The sequence below is a fragment of the Malurus melanocephalus genome, unplaced genomic scaffold, assembly GCF_030028575.1.
Source record: "Malurus melanocephalus ecotype Western Australia unplaced genomic scaffold, MMel_1.1 scaffold_202, whole genome shotgun sequence".
NCBI lineage: Eukaryota > Metazoa > Chordata > Aves > Passeriformes > Maluridae > Malurus > Malurus melanocephalus.
In genome coordinates this window covers 966557-985588 of record NW_026623434.1, presented here as the reverse complement: position 1 = coordinate 985588, position 19032 = coordinate 966557, and the positions used below count along the sequence as shown (strand labels likewise).

At 39.9% G+C, this 19032-nt stretch overlaps 1 protein-coding gene across 4 annotated transcripts in view; it reads right to left on the bottom strand.

Moving 5' to 3' along the window:
- DHRSX (dehydrogenase/reductase X-linked) overlaps positions 1-19032 on the bottom strand; it is a 200881-nt gene that overhangs the window by 58534 nt on the left and 123315 nt on the right. For all 4 annotated transcript variants that reach the window (XM_057373583.1, XM_057373581.1, XM_057373585.1 and 1 more), the window contains one exon: positions 284-385. In XM_057373583.1, the coding sequence (XP_057229566.1) occupies positions 284-385 (102 nt within the window). The remainder of the gene's footprint in view (positions 1-283; positions 386-19032) is intronic.

Genomic DNA, 19032 nt, shown 5'->3' with positions numbered 1-19032 from the left:
ATAGTTGCATTATTTTTAGTGGTGGAGAGCTAAAAAAACACAGCATAGAGACCAGACTTGCAATAACATGATGAGCAGGTGTGGCATTGAAGTGTTCAGACTGCTCACCTGACAATCTCTCCAAAAAATGCCATTTAACTCTAGAAAGACATCCCAGTTAAAGCAGCCCCATGGTAACCTGCTGCATGGTTCAGAAAATCTATCTGAAATGTGAAGTGACAGACAAGAGCTCCATTTGTCACATCTTCCCCTGCAGATATGAGAAGAAAAAAACAGAACTCACCATTATTCACCAGGACATGGAGTGGACATTTCTTTGCTCTAAACTGCTGCACAAATTGCCGTATAGACTTCATGGAAGCCAAATCACAGTATAAAAACTCCACTGGGAGAGAAGAAGAGATGAAAACAGAGTTAAGTCAGTTACAATGATGGAAAAACATATAAACATCAACAAGGACTCCTGTGATCATGTCACCAGCAAAGTAAAGGTTTTAAAAATAAACCAGGTTTTTCAAAAGCATRGGTGAAGCTGGTCTGAGAAGGTTCTTCCTTTCTCCTCCTTCCCTCATTTCTGTTTTTAAACTGTTGATTCTTCACAGAGCGAATACGGGGACTGCCAGGAGYGTTGCAATGAGTATGTTGCTGCCAGGAGGTGAAGAAGGGCATCAAAGAGAGCAAATGTGCACCAAGTTAATCCTGCTGCCATTTAGAAAAAGGGGTACAGCTCTGCGCACTGAGATGGTCAGGGTATGGCACCTGGAAAGCAAATGGGGAGAGGACACTGCAAGGTTTCCTCGTGTTTCTGATGCCAATATGCTGCCCTTGTTTTGTTTTTTTCTTTTTTTCCCAGATTATCTGCTGATTATCTGTGGTTGGAATAGTTTGTAAAGCAAAGTTTTCTTGCCAGTAGGAGAGATGAGCAGCTGCCCATCCATAGGGCAGCTCCACTGGGCACTGACAGCAAACACAGGCAATGCTGTGGCTTCTGTGGGCATCCAGGGACACTCGGTGTCCAGGTGACCTGGGAGMAACAACCACCCAGGAAAATGCCATTTAAATGTGGGTCAGAGTCGTGCTGACCCTTGGCTTCAACAATGGCAGCGTGATTTGAGAGGAACATTGCTCACATGGATACTGTGAGCAGCATCCTGCCTACGCTGCYGGTGTCAGTCAAGGGGCAGGGATGCAGGGGTGGGGGGTTGGCAATCTGACTGCTCCAGTGAGATGAGTGTTCAAGGGCCAGGGTGTCAGCATCTCAAAACATATCTGATACCAGGACGTCTTTCTTTCCAAGAAAACACGTATCAAACAAGCATCCTTATGTCCAAAGCATTAATCAGCCATTGACCTTCACTAGAACACTATAAAATCAATTAGCTAAATTTAAAAAAAATACCTAAATCCCTCAGTAACTTTAAACCCATCAGTTCTGAAAATTCTCATCCTGCTGCAGTTGTCCAGTTTTCAACCCCCGGCTCTCGCAGATTTGCCTCATTTGTTGCCTTGCCTTGCATGAAGCCATGRCCAGAGTTATGAAGTGAAAATAAGCAGTGCCCCCTGCCAACAGCAGTAGCTGTCCCTGCACAAACAATCCAAATTCTTTAGAAGCTCTGCAAAGGTGAAAAAGACAGAAAATTATGACCTTGTCCAACTGTTTTAGCCTTTAAAAAAGTATGTATTGCATGTCAGCCTTTTGGTTTGTTTCAGCATTAGCTATGTTTTAAGGAAGAAAATATGAGCCTCTACCACAGATATTAGTCGCTCTTCTTGCTCTTTATTTGCCACTGTGAGAACCCCAGTCAGCTAAGAGTTGTCAATTCCACCCCACCAAGACACTAGGGCCCTGAGGTAGAATTGCTTGAACCTCTTCCATAAAATGAAATTTTCCAAATGAGAGCAARAAGTGTTTCAAATTGAGAAAGTCAAACAACGCTGAGGACCCTCAGTGACTAGATACATCAAAAAGAAAGGCAAAGGCTGCACAAAGCATCTCCCATTGCACACTGTGTCCTTGCAGGGTGAGGTCTTTCTCTCTCATGTCCTGTTTGGTTTCCACAAGCTTGCAGATTTCCCAAGCTCTGGCAAGCTCTGCACAGATGCTCAGTCTCMAGGATGGTTTTGGCCACCACATCAAAGGGCTGGGGTTTCAGAGGCTCACTGGGTTTTCCCCTCTCYCTGCTGTCTTCCCTCCTTTTGGACCCAGGGATGCTGCCCTGTGCTCCRCAGGAAGGAACAGCCACCACCCCCTTCCTTGCACATGGRTTCCCCTGCCTCTTGGTATGAAAGAATCAGCCTCTGAAAGAAGAGGAAATTAAAGACACACAGTTCTTCAAAAATGCTAAAGAATGCCTTTCTGATAGAAGGATTGAGCTATTGGATAAACAGGCTCTGGTGCAGGCTGTAATGAGACCTTTCCTCTTCCTCTCTTCCCTGGTCCATCAGGGATATTCAGCAAACTGTTTCATGCTGTCCCTACCAAGACTCTGAGCTATAATGCCTCTTTATAACACGTCAGTATAATAAGAGATTAAGAAGGCCTGCAGGCACAACAGCAAGATAAATAAAAAAAAGACATTCACAATGGTTATTCAATTTCACAATGGTTATTCARCTCCTTTCCAGGAGAATAGTTTCTTTAGTTCCCTCAGTATGAGGCATAAATAATCCTTATATATTTTGAACCTATGCATTATTAGTCCTCTGAAATTGTCTTAGTGAATGCACATAAATTATTCAGTGGTGTTTTCCATTAAAAACCATACAAACAAGAATGCTTAGATTCCAGTTATAAGATARTGTAAATACATTTTTTCAAAGTGGCTCTAAAGCCATACCATTTCAATAACACTGCCCCATGAATAGAAATGGACAATTTCTTGAGCGCTCTGCAGACCTTTAGGAGGTCAGCAATTTTGTTTAATTTCACTGAAGCCCTGCACCTGGAGATGGTAAGGAAAAGTAAAACTTATTAACTCCTGTCAATGAAGAGGGTTGCTCAGTTCATTCCTCCTGTGGCCTGGCCGCTGTATAAAACCCTGTAAATGACTCTGTAATTGCTCAGATATCCAAAACTTGGTTATAATAACTTATTAATAATTAGTGAAACAATGAGTGGAGCGAAGACCTAGGTGAAGCTTTATGCTGACTCTGCTGCTACTCCTTCAGGCAGCTCATCAAGAAAAGAGATTAGGGAAAGCATGATCAGCTTCTTAGGAGACAGTCACACTGCCAAGAGAGGAGCTGCTTTCAATACAAAAACATTCATCTTTGTACAGGAGGCATTACCCTTCATTATCTGTGGTATTTTGTGGCACAATGYAGGCTCCAACCACTTCTTCATCACCTGTTTGGACTCTGACAATATTATTGACTCTATTGCCACTACATATGCAAGAAAAGCAGACCCCTGAGGACATTCACTAAGTTRATTTTAATCTCTTCCCTTACCTGACCATGCATTGCCAACGAGAGTGGTGTTTAGATAACCTGCATACCAAGAATGTGTTTTTTAGCCTGACCAATGCAGTCTCATCYTTCCTGAGAATTAACTTTTTGCTGCAGCTGTCTGATCTCCCCTCCCTTAATTTTGCAGTTCTGCACAACAAATGCTGTCCTTCATTATGACTGCACAGTGCCCAGACTAATGGCACAATGGGCCAAGGCTATCATTACCAAACTTATTTACGTGCTTACTCAGGAATCGTGTCATCATATTCGGTATTTGTACAGCACTTGCCGTCAAAAGATCAGAACATGCTTTGGAAAGGAAAACAAACAAACAAATCAAAACCCACACCTTTCTTTCTGCTCACAGGGCAGAAACTCTAATGGCAGAGTCCTTGTTGGTGCTCATTTGTGCGTGGCGGCTCTTTGCCAGGGAGGGGATGCACTGGCGCAGCACCGCGCTGACCTAGGTGCCATTCCCCTCGAGAAACTGCCAAAATGTGCCTGCAAATCGTGTGCTGACTCAGAGGCAGGGCCTCGAACAGAAACTGAATTCCTTCTTCATCCCACAGTGACTTTTTTAAAATTCCTCTTATTTAAGAATTACATAGTTAGAAGCAAAGAACAATACATTTCTAAAATATTTTGAACCATGCACAAATATACCAAGCATGACAATTTTTAGAAGGCTTAGTTAATAAAAAACAGTGTTTAATGATGTGAGAAAATGACCAAACTTGATTGTGAACAAGCAGTGTAACTTTATGGAACTTCATGGAAACAAGAGTGGCCCTGTTTTTCCATATAGGACAGGAAKTATTAAAAAGATGTGCATTAACAGCAAGAAAATTGAAACATGGCAAAATTCTTACCTTTTACCATAATAGTGGCCTTTYTGCTTTAGAGCATATTCATCTAACAAGTTTTCAAAGCTACTTGGTTCTTTTCATTTTCTGTATGCTATTAAGCACAAAAATGGGAAGTAGAATCTGCATACAGAATAAGCYACACACAGAATATTTGCAGCTAATGTTACTGAAATATTTCAATTTCTAACTCTGCCCCATTTTATTTCTCCTTCTCCTTTACTACTTGCTTTCAGGTACTTCTATAGTGACAAACATGCCCATATTTCTTTCTTCTACTGGATGTGTCCCATGTTCTTAYCTCAATAATCTTTCCAATGAAAGCAAGTTCATCCATAATTGTCAGGCTGAAATTTTCACTCTTAAAAATATTTTTCTATTCTTTTATTGCAATTTGATGACTCAGTTGTCAGAAAGTTATTAGCTAATGAATACAGAAGGAGCACAATTTCCTAAAAGACAGCCAGAGTTACTTATGCCTTAACCACACACGAACAGATATATATATATATATATATATATATATATGATGGTGCTGCAATTGCTGCTTTCCCTAATTGCTTTCTTTCAAACATGTGCCTGCCTGGTGCAGCACCTTTTCAGCCACAGGGAATTCAGCATGTGCTTTTCTGGCTGCACCTCATGAATCCCATACAGACCCTACAAAGCCACAAGGGCTGACCACATGTGGCACTGCTCAGCAAATGTGCTTTGCGGTGCCTGTTCCTGTTTTACACCTCCAGATTGCTTGGTCAACTAAAATTAGAAGGCCTGAATAACTGGCATATGGTAGCTCCTGGAGAGCTTTCTGACACCCTGAGCCTTACAAAAGCCAGGARGAGGCTCAGGGTTAGGAGAGCAGGACACAGCCACTGAATGCTCACACTCCCCTGACCATCCCATTCGGGCCCAGCTTCCCCATTTCCGTCCATATGCTTCTTCCCACCATTTGCACACCTTTCTTCACATCCAGACTTCCCCTCCTTTGCTTCCCCTCCTTTGCTTCCCCTCCTTTGCTTCCCACACCAGCACAGCTGGAAATGTGACTGCACTTTCCCTCTGTGTCTGTACCACAGGGAATAAAATGCATGAAATGGGAATTTCAGTCTTCTATGGAAGGATAATTCAGAAGGAAAAAGAATGGACAGATATCRCAGTGAAAGATCTGACACTGTAACTTCTGAGATGTTTACTGATCCTCTGAACACAGGAACGTGTTTTCATTCCCTCAAAGCCTACACTACTTAGTCTTAGTTTACATCATATTAAGATAAGGCCACCTGCCAACTACCAATTTTTATGCATTCAGATCTAACTTGTCATGTTGAAATTATTATGGACAGCTACAGCTCTGCTAAAACAGCAATCATATGTCAATTTGCTTTTAGTACTTATGCCACAGTAGTTTTCCATCATGCTTTCAATGTCTTTGCATTACAAATGCTCACAGGGGATSCATTCTGAGGAAAGCTGCAAGTCTGCCCAGGATGGCAGAGCTGAGACTACAGAAAGGATTGCTTTGCCTGTTTCTACTTGCCACCTATCTAACCAGTGTCTGGAGACACCAGAAGGAAGAGTACCTTCCTCATCAAGGAACAAGGAATGCTTTCCAGACAAAATAATTAAAAAAATGGTGTTCAGTGGTTAGGTGTTCATGCTCAAAAAAGCACCCCACAGGTACATTACGTTCAGGTTTCCATATCTCCATGGCGGGGGTTATACTTTGGCATCTGCACAGCAGCAAGAAGAAATGCTGTCCTGTTCATAAACAACTGAACACGATTCTGAGAATCTGGACAGTTCAGTGGAGATGTTTGTCAGAAAGGACCAGTGACAAGTCAAAAGCCTACCAGCAGCAGCTGAAAATGCAATAGAGCAAACCTCAGGAAGGAAAGAGCGTGAGTTGGGAGAAGACATAAAGCAGTACTGACTGGGGTCTTCGTGTCTTTTTTCATCACACTGTCCTTGCTGCGAGTGGAAAATGCAAAAGCAGCTCTACGCTGCTAACACGAACTTGTGGTTTATCATTCTGCCAGCTGGGCAAGTGCAGCAGCACACAAAACATAACTCGTGTTAACAGAATTTCCCTGCATTGTCTGGGGCTCTCACAAGGGCTGTAATGCACGTTCTGCTCAGACRTGCATGATGACAGAACACCATGTSCTATTCAGGAYCAGAAAATGCTTWCTTTAAAAGGACTTCTCRGWAMACAAAACCAAACCAAATCCTCCAGGTAAATAAGGTGTGTACCAACCAACTGCACATGGAGCACAATGAGAAACAGCCACCATCAATGCAGCGAGCACTGTGTCCCCTGTTTGTGCYGTGCTCCTGCCATCATGCACTTGACTGCTCTGGCCTCTACACCACAAGCGCCCAATAATCTCCTCYATTCTGCATTTGCAGCCAAGATTCACAGGGATAAAATATTAAATTGATTAACACACAGAAAATCCCAGTATGTGCAATCGTACTCATGACACTTAATTCCCTTCCAACTCTTAATTCCAGTTGTGATTATGGTGATAATTTGCAGGATTTTGGCTCCTAATCCTTCAAACTGKTATAAACATGACCTTGGACTATGGTTGTGGCCTGCTGGGTATTTTATAAGTTTTCCCCAGTATTATTTTCTGTCCTTTAATACCCTGAATAATTTTGTGGCACTTTTTCAGGTCACTGATCTTTCATAGACTGTTAACAGAAGTAATAAAGAATGGGTGGCTCTAGCAAAGATTTATTGTTCAAGCTGACACCTGTGATATRCTGCTGAAGAAGATAAATGGAAGACATCCATCTGGCAAAGTGCATGACTKCAGAGGCACTCACTATCAAAATAGCACATTTAAGGATGCATCATTTGTGTATTTTTTAATATTAAAAGATGCACTCACAATTTAAGGCAGCCTAGTTTGCCTACAGCCTTTGAGCAGACAAGCAAGAGCACCTAAATTCAGCTGCTTCTTCTCTGAGTCATCCATTCTAGCACCTCTAACTTTAAAGGCAGCGTAAGGAGATGAACTTCCTGTGCCTAATCTTAGCCTTTGTTAACAGCCAGTTCAGTGAAACGAGCTCTGCACCAGTGTTTACAACATAAAGGGAAATCACATTAGGCAAATACTAGAAATTAATGATTTTTTTTCTTTTCTTTTTTTTTTCTTTTTTTTTTCTTTTTTTTTCTTTTTTTTTCTTTTTCTTCTTGCAAGTTTGAACTTTTTCTGGTCAAAGACCTGCCATTAAAAAAAGGCACTTTGTGGTGCCATTTCTTAACACTATAGCTTTACCCTATTGTACGAAGAGAATGGGGAAAACCTCTTCAGCTCATTTTCTTTCTCAAAGGAAGAAGAGAAAAATAAAAAGAGCAATTGGCTTTCTGAAACTGAACAGTCTACCTTAGCTACCTTTAGCTTCCACAAGAGAAGTGTGTGGCCTCCTTTAGCTTGTTATATTCAAGAAACACCACAGTAGCAAAGTTCACACAGACATGGCATGCTCTGGGTTTTCCAAACATACAAGCAGTGCTTTGCTGCATATTATCTGACATTTTCTGTTCAGCTTGAAAAGAAATAAGCTGCCATCAACTTGTCAGAAGAGTAAACTTGGGAGGTGACAGCAGCAGGACAAGAGCAGTGGGATCCACAGACAGCTCTCAGGGGGAGAAAGGTTATCTCAGCTTCCCGTGGGTAAGATTTCCTCCAGATTGTTCATTGGGACGGCTTAGTTTTTTTGTTTTTTTTTTTTTTTTTTAATAGCTAATCCAATAATAGATAAAATAATAGAATATAAAATTCCCTCACATGCTTCCTCCTCATGCATTCARGTGCTTATCACCCAGGATTCTGACTGCAGAGAGACAAAGTCCTCTGATATCCTCCCCTGTTGCTGTGGGGAGGCTTCATTTCCACCCCTATGAAGAACAGTTTTTGGAACCCCTTCTGTCACCATTTCTAGTTCCTACGGGTGTRCCTTCACATAAGTTGAAAGGAAATATGACTTTGGCAATTCATAGGACATTTAGAGCTCTGTGAAGAAATGGTGAGAAAGAACCATGGCCACATTAATTTCAGTCTGAGATTAATATTCAGAAGAAAAATAAAGAAAGGTTGCAGTGAAATTGCTTCTCATATCTGTTTCTGAGGATTGAGGAAGGTAGCATTCATCCTGTTTACAGCYAAGCATGTTTTCTTCCCTCCAGAAGGATCAAAACCAAAAGGACAGACCTAGGTAAAACCCCTCTGCTTCACAGGGACAGAAGAGCTCACAGAGAATTTCTGAACATTCATCATTTACAGACAGAGAAGATCATTTAGAATAACTTCTTTATTATTATTATTACCCTCATTGCAAGGAGATTGGACTAGATGATCTTTAAGRGTCCTTTAAAACCCAAACTATTCTGTGATTCTATGTACTTTTAGATGTATTTTCCTCTTGCTCCCTGGTGAACAGATTTTTATATTAAATTTCATTGCTGTATTTTGTGAATTGAAGATATATTTCTTTTTCTTCTCAGGTGACATTTACTCCTTAGAATGGCTTAACTCTGTACTGTGGCTTACATCTCATTTAAAACATAAAATTTCATGGCACAAATGCAAGGTACACATCAGAGTGTTCKCTATTGACACTTTCTGTGGGGCCTGAAACTCAAGTAAAGAGCTTTTGGATGTAATACAGAGTCAAGCTGTTAATGAAAAGTCAGCAAAGCTTATTAGAGATGACAAAATGAAAATGTACTTCAGAGCATGCTAGGAGCATGATTCTTCCTAGAACTTGTGCTGAGTCCTCTACTGGTTTAAATTGGTGTAGCTTTGCAAAGTATACAGAGCTGTCTTTTGTTTCCAGTTTCTCAGCTCTGGATTTGCACTTTCCCAATGCATCTTGGGTTACACAGCTTCAAGGTTAAAATAACAAATCACTTGTATAATTTGATGATCAAGGACACATACAAGCATATGAAAAAGAGATGGCAAAAAAAGGACCAGAGATCTTTTCCTGGTAGTCTTCTCCTCTAGAATATTTTATTAGATGAGTATTGTGACTACAACAAGCACCAGCACTCATCTTGAGCTGTTTCTGTCTTAACTTGCAGAATTTCTTTTCTATATGAACGGCTTACTTTTCACAAGAAAATTAAATTTATTTATTTATTCAAAACATTTTCTTCAAGCTAGCCAAACCCTACCAAATTCAATTCGGTTTCAAATTAGATGCCTTACTCATATCTGTACACCCCTAAATCTTGCTTCCCACAGCCTCCCTAATTTATTTAACTTTCAGTGTGAAAGATCCCCTCACGTTCCCAGTCATACATTTTGGAGAGAGAATCAAMACAAGCTTCAGTGGAAAAACAGGCTGTTTAGAAAGTAAAGGGTTTGCTAAAGCAGAGGGATAGCTTAATTACAGGCTCTCATGGAGCTATAATGTTTGTAGAACTGACCTTTTTGTTTTAGTTGCTACAATAATGAACCTCCAAATCCAATTAGTCTACTTTTGGACTGAAATAGCTTAGTGCTGACGATACCCCAGTTCCCACAGTGTCCCAGAACTGAGCTTGGCCACTTGGTCATTGTTGCTGCTGGTCTGGCTTCTGCCATGGATGTAATTGTCAAGAGATGTGAGCTGMCTTGTAACCTTCAGTCTAGTAAATTTTACCTTCTCTTCTAGATTTAAGTACCAAATGTTTCAGTCAAAATTCAGAATGCAGCCAGCATGTCCTAGTCAGCCATGCAGGAGCGTCTTTGCATAAGCCAGAATCAAGCATATACTTGGAGATTTGAAATAGATCACTTCCAGCAGGGTGTTTGTTGGTACACTGTAAATATTTCACACATTATATCAAATTTTGATTCCTGGCCAAACTTTAATACTAGAGAATCATTATGTGATGGCAAAACAGATCTCACATTGGCTACATTTCCTGAAAAGAACATATATTTTCTGAGAATATTTGCTTATCATTTCAAAACCACCAAAATAAAAACCTCTGGTGTGAGGAGGCATGTTTGTAATAAGCTTTGGTACTACCACAAAAACACCTCATCAAATATTCTGCTACACAGCCTCTGGGGTAACACAGAGAGGCTGATAACACCTCTGCTTTGTGGTACTTTAAGCATAAAAATCTTKCAGAGTCAAAGAAAATAACACAAAGAAGAAGGGACTAATATTTCCAAGCTTCAGGCAAGAATAACTTTGAGTTGTCCAGCATACAAGATCTTTTGCTTTAGACATGAGAACTATCCATAAAACATACTTTGACAAAGAGTATCTTCCTTTTCCCCAGAGGTTTTCTGCTTTTCCCTCTCATGTCAGTCCTAGTGCTCATGAGGCAAGCTTGAGGGGCTCTCTCAGATCCAGCTTCAATTCACTTTCTTTTCCTTTTTTTCTCTTTATTTGGAGATACTCTTTGCATGGATAATCATGTCACTCCTCCCCTGTGGCAGCAGAGGCAGAGGGGAGGAAACAGGAGCAGGGAGCAGGGGTGGAGGAGCTGCAAGATGCCAGGGCTACCCCTSCAGATTCAGGGCCAGGTTAATCACAGCTCACCTGGTTTCACCCAATGGTGTGCCTGCTCTCCCCTCACATCCTTGCCCCTCTTCATCCCACACACATGGATCTGCTGGTGCAATTGCTTCTCCTGGTTCATGCCAGCCTGTGCCTGGGTTATGGTGGGGGAATACAAATAACCTCGGATGGCAACGCTGTCATCCTTTCCCACTCCTCCAAGAATCAAGATACAYAGGCTTACTTTTTCCTTTTCTTCAGATCTTACACCAGACTGCTTCTCTTTCATGCTTAAGCAAGCTTAGGTCTGTAGAGGGCTTCTAAGATATGATTCATCTGACCTGTTTCACAAATCTAGTTTAAGATGAGATGAATCATGTCTTACAACTGTTTATTCCTCTCCACAGACTGCAAAAGGAGCTTGGGGACACTGACTCAGATTTAAACCTCTGCATTACGAACCTCAAAAGTTAGGTGATTTGAATCCTAACATTCAGTTTCAACGAGTAATGAAGAAACAGAGAAAAGAAGAAAAAATCAGAGAACCAGGAATGTGCGCGGATGACTCAGTGTTATTCACCATACTCAAGATTTGTAAAAAAAAGAGTGAGAACTTCCAGAAGAATCTTGCCAAAGGCTCGTAGATAGCTGTAACACAAAGAAAATTCACGCTGGAAAAAATAAGAAGTCTTGAATTCTTCCTTTGTCGTGAATGCCTCTGAAATAACTGTGCCCTCTCGACAGAAAATCTGAGAYACCATTGCACACTCTGTCAGACAAACACATCCTGAGAGTCAAAGATAGTAAAGAAAATTGCAGTGGCTGGTTTTGGTGAAATTCTGTATGCACATGCATGTAACTGAGTCTGAGCTTAAGCAAACTGCTAGACGTTATAATTTTTACAATAATGACAGTATAGCTATGCATCCCAGGTGAGAACTGGCAGCTTTGCTGCTGCTCTATAAATCACACAGCTCTCACAGCTACTAATCTGCTGCAGAGATCTTTCAGACTAGCAAACTGACAGGAAAAAGAGTGCAGAAGAATGAAATTCTAAGAATAGAACCAGTCTCTTGATTGCTGCTTCACAGACTGCCCTGTACACTGGATCCCACCTTCTTTCTCTTTTTACTTCTATACAAATAGGTATTTCTTATTATTTTTAGTAATGTATTCATATAAAAAAGCTTTGGTTTTTTATTCTTTGAGATGGATTCATCTTTAGGAAGCTTAAGATCTCTCCCCTCACCCCATTCTGTTTTGTTGCTTTGTTATTCTTCTCATCTCACCTCCCTTGCTGGTCCTCCAGAATTTTTAACACAATCAMTCTAATGTGGTGTCCCTAGTCAGTGATGGGGCTTTAAAATAATTATCTTTCATAGCACTTCACTGCTAATGCTGACCTGGAATTTCAGCAATGTCAGACAGAGCCACTGATCAAGGAGCCACAAAATTCTTCTCTTCCATCTCAATATTCAGTGCTTCCAGTATTTTCATTCTTCTCAAAGCAAATTGAATTTTGCACATCTGTATAATTCTTGCCTTTAGGGATAGGCATCCTATGTATTGTTCAGTATTGGTTCATACTGATAAGTGTTTTCATTAGACATTTCCTGAAAATTCTTCCTTTTCTTAGAAAAAATTACTCTGGGAAGCCTCTGTCCAGCTGGAAAATGTATACTCATTTGGGAACCATTTAGGAAAAAAACAGATACTTTTAACTGCCTGTAATCACCATTTTTTTTTTAAGAAAAATAAAGCAAACTATTTTTTTCTAAAGGTGCACCTTGGTGGAGGTACCAGGTAAACAAAAAGAGGATACTTAAACCTTTCCCCTTCTAAAAAATCCATTTTATGCATGATAGTCTTTAGATAGTCTTTAGCCTTTACACCAGCTTTAGAGATAAAACTATCTGTACAGGTAAGTCTTTGCATTCCCATTCAATCTCTGGACTTTCTGGAGATACTTCATTAGCTAAACTAATTTTAAAAAGTGTTGGTGAGATAATTCTCCAGATCTGAATTTCTCAYCTGCAGAAGGGACACAAGTTATGGATCAATGCCTCAGTTGTACTGCAGCGAAGGCAGCCAAGATTGCTGAATTGGTGAAAAGACATGTATAGTACAATTAAATGCACAAGAATTGAATGAATCTATTTCTATATATAACTTCTCTGTCCTTAGTGGGGAGGAAACCAGCATCAGAATAATTTGTCTTTCAAAAGGCAAAAGTCTCAGCATTGTTTTCTTTTGATGCACACCCTTCAGGGAAAAGCCTTTAACAGAGGGAGAAAACAGATTCTCATTAATCTGCTTATTCTCAAGTATAACTCAATACAGTTAAAATGGATATTTTCCCCATTCTCTAACATAACAGAAATAAACACAGAAAAACAATCCTCTTTTAAATTTTGCATMCTCTGCAGGGAATTAATAATGTATGAAATTATTCTCCCTACACTTTCTGATGTATTATTGGCATTTACTTAATGAAAAAGCTAGAAATTCGCCTCACCACAGACTACTATTTCTAATTCAGTAATAACTGTGATCCTGACACTATGAAGAGGGGGAGCAGAGATCTGCAATTGGCAGGATGCAGGATSTGAGAACATAAAGGTTTTGGATTTCTGCATAGTGACAAACTATCATTTTTAAGGGAAGATAACCCCACACACACATATTGGAAAAAAAATCAGATAATAACTTTCATTCATTCGAGCATGCGATTCTAGCAGACAGCCTTTAACAGCAGGTCTGGATCTGAAGGTACTGTTTAATACATTTTGAAATTGCTGCAGAGCTCCAGATCAGCAGCACTGCGAGATCAAAAGTCTGTGATGCAAAATTTTATTGTTGCAAGTCGTAACATATAAAACCCACACTGCCTGCTTTTAACAGATTCTCACCCACCGTAGTGSCTCCATAAACCAGTGTTTATGGTTCATGTCTACAATCTGTAAAAGGCCGAATTTGGCCTCCAATACCATGAGAAGCATTGCACAACCCAGTCTGTTGCTGGGTAGGGTGGTGAGTCTCCTTCCTGCCCCCTCTCTATTATTCAGGAAAGGGCAGTGCAGAGGGGCTAGTGTCCACCTGGGAWAACATGCCAGCTCTGCCTGGGAAAACATGCCAGCTCTGCCTGGGAAAACATCTCAGCTCTGCCTGGGAAAAAGGGGGAATGGGGCTGCTTGGAGACTTGGGGCAACCACCCAGCCGTGGTGTGCTTGTGTTTCCTCTGCTTACCTCATACAAGTGACACAGATTTCCTCAGCTATTATTTTGGGGGGGCAAAGTACATTTGGTCAGCCATGTACAAAGCTCTAGAACAGCACATTTCTAATAGGTAGGTAGAGTGCTAATTTAATGGTAAATTATATATTTGGGTTAGCAGCTTGGCTGCTTTGTTATTTGGTTCTTTCAGACAACTTGGACAGCAGCCATCAGCTCTCTGTGATTTATCTCTATTTAATTTTTCCACTTTTTCAGACCTTTGGCTGTTGGTAATTCAATTTCTGGCAACTGCAGACCTTCAGTCCCTGTTATAAGTTGTGCCCCAAGGCAGACATTCTGCCATCTGCACTGCAGTGGTGGTGGCAACTAGTGGATGCGGAGAGGCGATTGTCCAGATGCCACTCGGGCTGTGAAACAGCTTTAATGTACAAATTACTGTTTGCATTAGAAATATTATCTAAATMCAAATATGACCCTCTCAAAAATATTATAGTATTCTCCCAAGGGACCTGTCCACTCTGTACTCCACTTTTTAATTTTGCTTGTCCCAACAGCTTTCATGGATGCAGAAAACTAAGTATTTTCATCTGCTCAGCCTCCAAAATCATCAAAGGAGGAACTAATCCCCATCCAGTCATCCTTCATACACACTCACTTCACTTCCCACATTTTTCCTTATCCTCTCCTCCCAATTTCCATGCTCTCCAGAAGAAATCTYCTTTTGGGAGATTTGTGCTTACAGCAAATCACCAGCTTCTGCTTTCCTGAGAAATATATCCTGTTCCCAGCTCCTGGCAGCAGCTTTCTGCAGGCTACAGGCACAGAGCAGTGGCTGCTGCACTTTAGAGCAGGCAGACCTCATCCCTTGTCCAGCCTGAAAATTATACAAGTCTTGGCCTGAATTAAAAAGGGATGATTATATTTTAGGCATGGATTACCTCAAAATCTTTCTAGGAAGCTCAGAAGGAATCACCTACAGTGAGGTGGGAAGATAATGCAGGAATGCTCAGATCAATACCATCTTCCTGACCTCCTGTGTGACACAGGGTCTGACCCCACACTTACTCACTCTCAAGTCAAACCTGCAATATCCCAATGAGCCACAGCACAGTTTGATGAGCTACAAGAAAGAAACAAGGATGTTGGTATTTCTCCATGAGCTGGTTGAGATGTGGGAAGCCTGTGTGGCCATGGTTGCATCTTCCTCTCTTCTGCTGAGAAAGGGAGACTACAGTGGTTATCCTGCATGGTAACCACGGTGGTGAAGAGTTGCTCATGACACCCCTGGAGAATTCCTTTGTTTCTTTCTCTGTCTCCTTGGATAAATATATAAATGTATAAACTRCAGGTTTATTGGCATCTCCTAAGCAGAGATCATCCACCTGATATTATCCAGGCATCTTTTCAGTTCTCTCTACCCAGAGGCTTCAGTATCTGTCTAGTAACACAGCTTTAAATTTTCTGGACTTCACAATGAGAATGCAGTAATTTGCTACTTGTTGATAGGCACCGCTATCTGTAATCCACATCCAAAGTCTGTGGCTGATGACAGTCCACCATCCTCAGCCTTCATTTCTATTTTAGGGTTACTTTCCCAAAGAGAATAGGTGAGGCAGAAAGAGTAAAGACTCTCTAACACCCATTCTCTGATAAACTGTTCTGAAAGCCATTACAAAAAGGTAAATCGATGATGGGTATTTCCTATTTTAAAAAGCTCCATTCTTGTTCTCTAAAGACACATCTTTGCTGTTGCCTCAGCTAAGTTAAAGAAAAAGAAAGGGAAGCCCAAGCCAGAGAGAGCAGAGAACAATTTCAAGACATTTGGGGAATGAGGAATTTAATTCTGCTGGAGGGCAGTATTCACTTTCCACATAATTTTGCTTTTGTGGAATAAGAGGCTTGTTACAGCTTGGCAATGCTTTTTAAGAGCTCTAAATTTTGAACAGAAAACAAACCCTTTAAGATGCTTGACTTTACATTGTTCCAAATTACTACATTCTTTAGCTCTAATCAACCTGGTTTTGATCTTTTAAGATATATTTTATTAACATAAGCAGAAGTTGCATTGTGTCTGCACATTGTATCCACATAAGATGTGACTCAAGTAATGATTTTATATTMCTTTAATGTAGGACTGTTTTCAAAAATGTATCAAAAGGCATTTGAAAGATATGCTTTCACATCAGTAAAGATTTTTAAAAAAATTAAGAAATCCACAAGAAAAAAGGTTTTAAAAATGTACTTTACTCAACATCACTCTACTTCTAGAAACAGCGGGAAAAGCACTAATATTGTACAAACTTACCACTTTCATATTTTAAGCAGACTTTCAAATAGTCAGAAAGTGAAGCACAGAGCCTKATAAGACATGACTCTAGAAAAGCCACTAGTCATGAAAAACCTTGACCTAAGTATTYAGGTGAGCCAGCAAAGATTACTGTGCAATATGGTTTAAATAYTTGAAACATCACAAGATTAGAAGCACCATAGGAAAAGGTGTGATTGTTTCCTACAAAAATAGTAAGATTCCTGCCAGCCCTTGCTGCAGTTACAGTTTAGTGGGATCCCTTTGAAGCCAAAGGATGAGCTACCATGTGCAAGAACATCAAAGTAGTCAAATAATGACACGTTGGTGTGGCAAATGCTCTGGCTTTCTCCTATCTGCTCACAGCTCGGCATTTCTGCAGGGCGGTGTGGACAGCATACCAATGTGCACAGGGATGGTCCGACAGACAGGAATACTCATCCATGATGATAACAAATGACACAATTATCAGATTCACAACAAACCAAGGAACTGAAAAATTACTAATTCAGYGCTCATATCACATTACCCAATCTACCTGAAAAGAATGGAGCAGGGAAAACTGTTATGAATTTTGAARAAGCGTTAAAAAATCATCAGACCATGCAAAAGACATCTCTCTAACCTATGAGTTWTTTCCTGGTCACTTATCACATTTATTCCAGCAGGAAATGTCCTCGATCCGTTAAAATGTAGCATTACCTGGGGAAGGTATTCAGCCCTATTCGAGTGTTTGAGAGCTCCTTGAATCCAAGATTTGAAACAGCTTTGTAAGCAAAAGTCACAGTGTTTATCAAGAAAGATAAAATACAGGAAAATAATTATATACACTTGTAGTTAATTCTTTCACTATTGAAATGCAAAAATCGATCTGTGAAAAATAATTATCAAGAGYCCTTAAGAGTGAAAAAACAATGGCAATTTTATAAATTAATTTAACAGTTGACTTACTTTAATTAGTRATAAATTGTTTACTGCAAGTTCTTTAATCACCTTTTATTTACGCATGGGAGCCCCGATCTTGGCTGAGCTATTAGAAATCACTTCAATAATAAACAATGCAAGATATTATCTAATCCTTATGGTTTTGTCTTGGTTTGTTGAAGAGACAGCTAAAGAGTTGGAAGACTTATTTTTATTTTACTGTCTAAAGTTATGCACCTATTTGAATTCAAATTTAGGGAGCATGGAGTAAGCAGACCTTCTCAAATCATTGGCACATCCACACGTCCTATGTCATATCACATCATAAACTCATCAAATTCTGCTTGAAAYACATCCTTTCTTGCAGTATTATGGGAAGCCTAAGCCATAATTTCACTTATCCAGCTGATGGGAGAATAACTTCTAACCTTCCAACCTTCATGSCTAGTTTATCCCTCATTGGTTTTGTAAATTGCTTTTTACTATAAATTTACTTGTACCGGTTTCATTATTTGTCCTAGTGACATATCTATGAGCAGCAAGAGCATCCTCTCTGACATTTAATTATTTTTTGACAAAACCAGCCAAATTCACTTAGCCTTTTTTTTGTTAAAGTAGACTGTTTATCTCAGTAACCTCAGTAACCTCCTAGATTTCAGTTTGAGTTCATTTTACTGATCTTGAAGAAAAGRACAGTGCCTTGTATTTTAGATGGAATGCAGTATAAGTTGAATATTTCCTAATTTCCTTTGGGTATACACCACCAAATACACTTTAGGATCATCTGTCTTTTTCACAGGTATATGAAAGCCCAAACCTCCCCAGACACAGCTTCTTTTTGTCACCTTTAGTCATCCAAGAAACACTGAACCCATAGACATCCTTCTTTTCCTCAGCTATTTTTAACAGAATAGATGAGCTTTAGGTTTATAGCTAAAATCTTATTTTATGTTATGGCTCAGGGAAGAGTTTTTGCCTGCCAGACAGACAAAAAATCATCTCAGCATTAATATTTTGCAGCTTATTAACACAGCATACTTCTGCTGAATTTCATTGCACCACACAGAGCTTCATTTGAGATGATTAAAATTTAATATCAAGACGTTCAACTAAGCTATGCTGGAAAATCTGCCATTAAAATTCGTTTAAGTTTCATCACACCAATCCATGGAAAAATCGACTATGACAGGCTCAGAAAAGTTCACATTTAAATAATGCTCTTTATACCCATACAGAGCATATAGAAAAGTCAGCACCAAATATCACAGCAACCTTTTAACACACTACCCCTTCTTTGCTTGATCTTTGGGTTGTATGGGAAGCAAAATGAGAGAGCAGAAGAAAGAATAGTGTGTTGAGGTAAAGGTTTCTGATCTCATTGAATGGAAAAATACCAGATAAAACATATCAAGGATGCAAACACAAATGAAGATTCTTTCCACAACATTTAAGCTACAGTAATGTGAATAATACAACAGTAACGGTTGCTTTAACTTGAATTTTAGCTGGAAGGAGATAAATTAAACATCAAAGTTTTGAACAATTTTTTTTTTCAAACATACTTTAGTAACCATGAAGAACAGTTAGAAAATAAAAGCATGAAGATGGTTGGGTTTGTTGCTGTTTTGGCTTTTTTTTYCCCTGGATTTGTGGCAATAGAGGTTTCTTTCTTTGGTGGTGTTTTTGGTTTTGTTGTTGTTGTTTTGGGTTTTAGTTGGGTGGTTTTGGGTGGCAGTTGTTTGTTTGTGG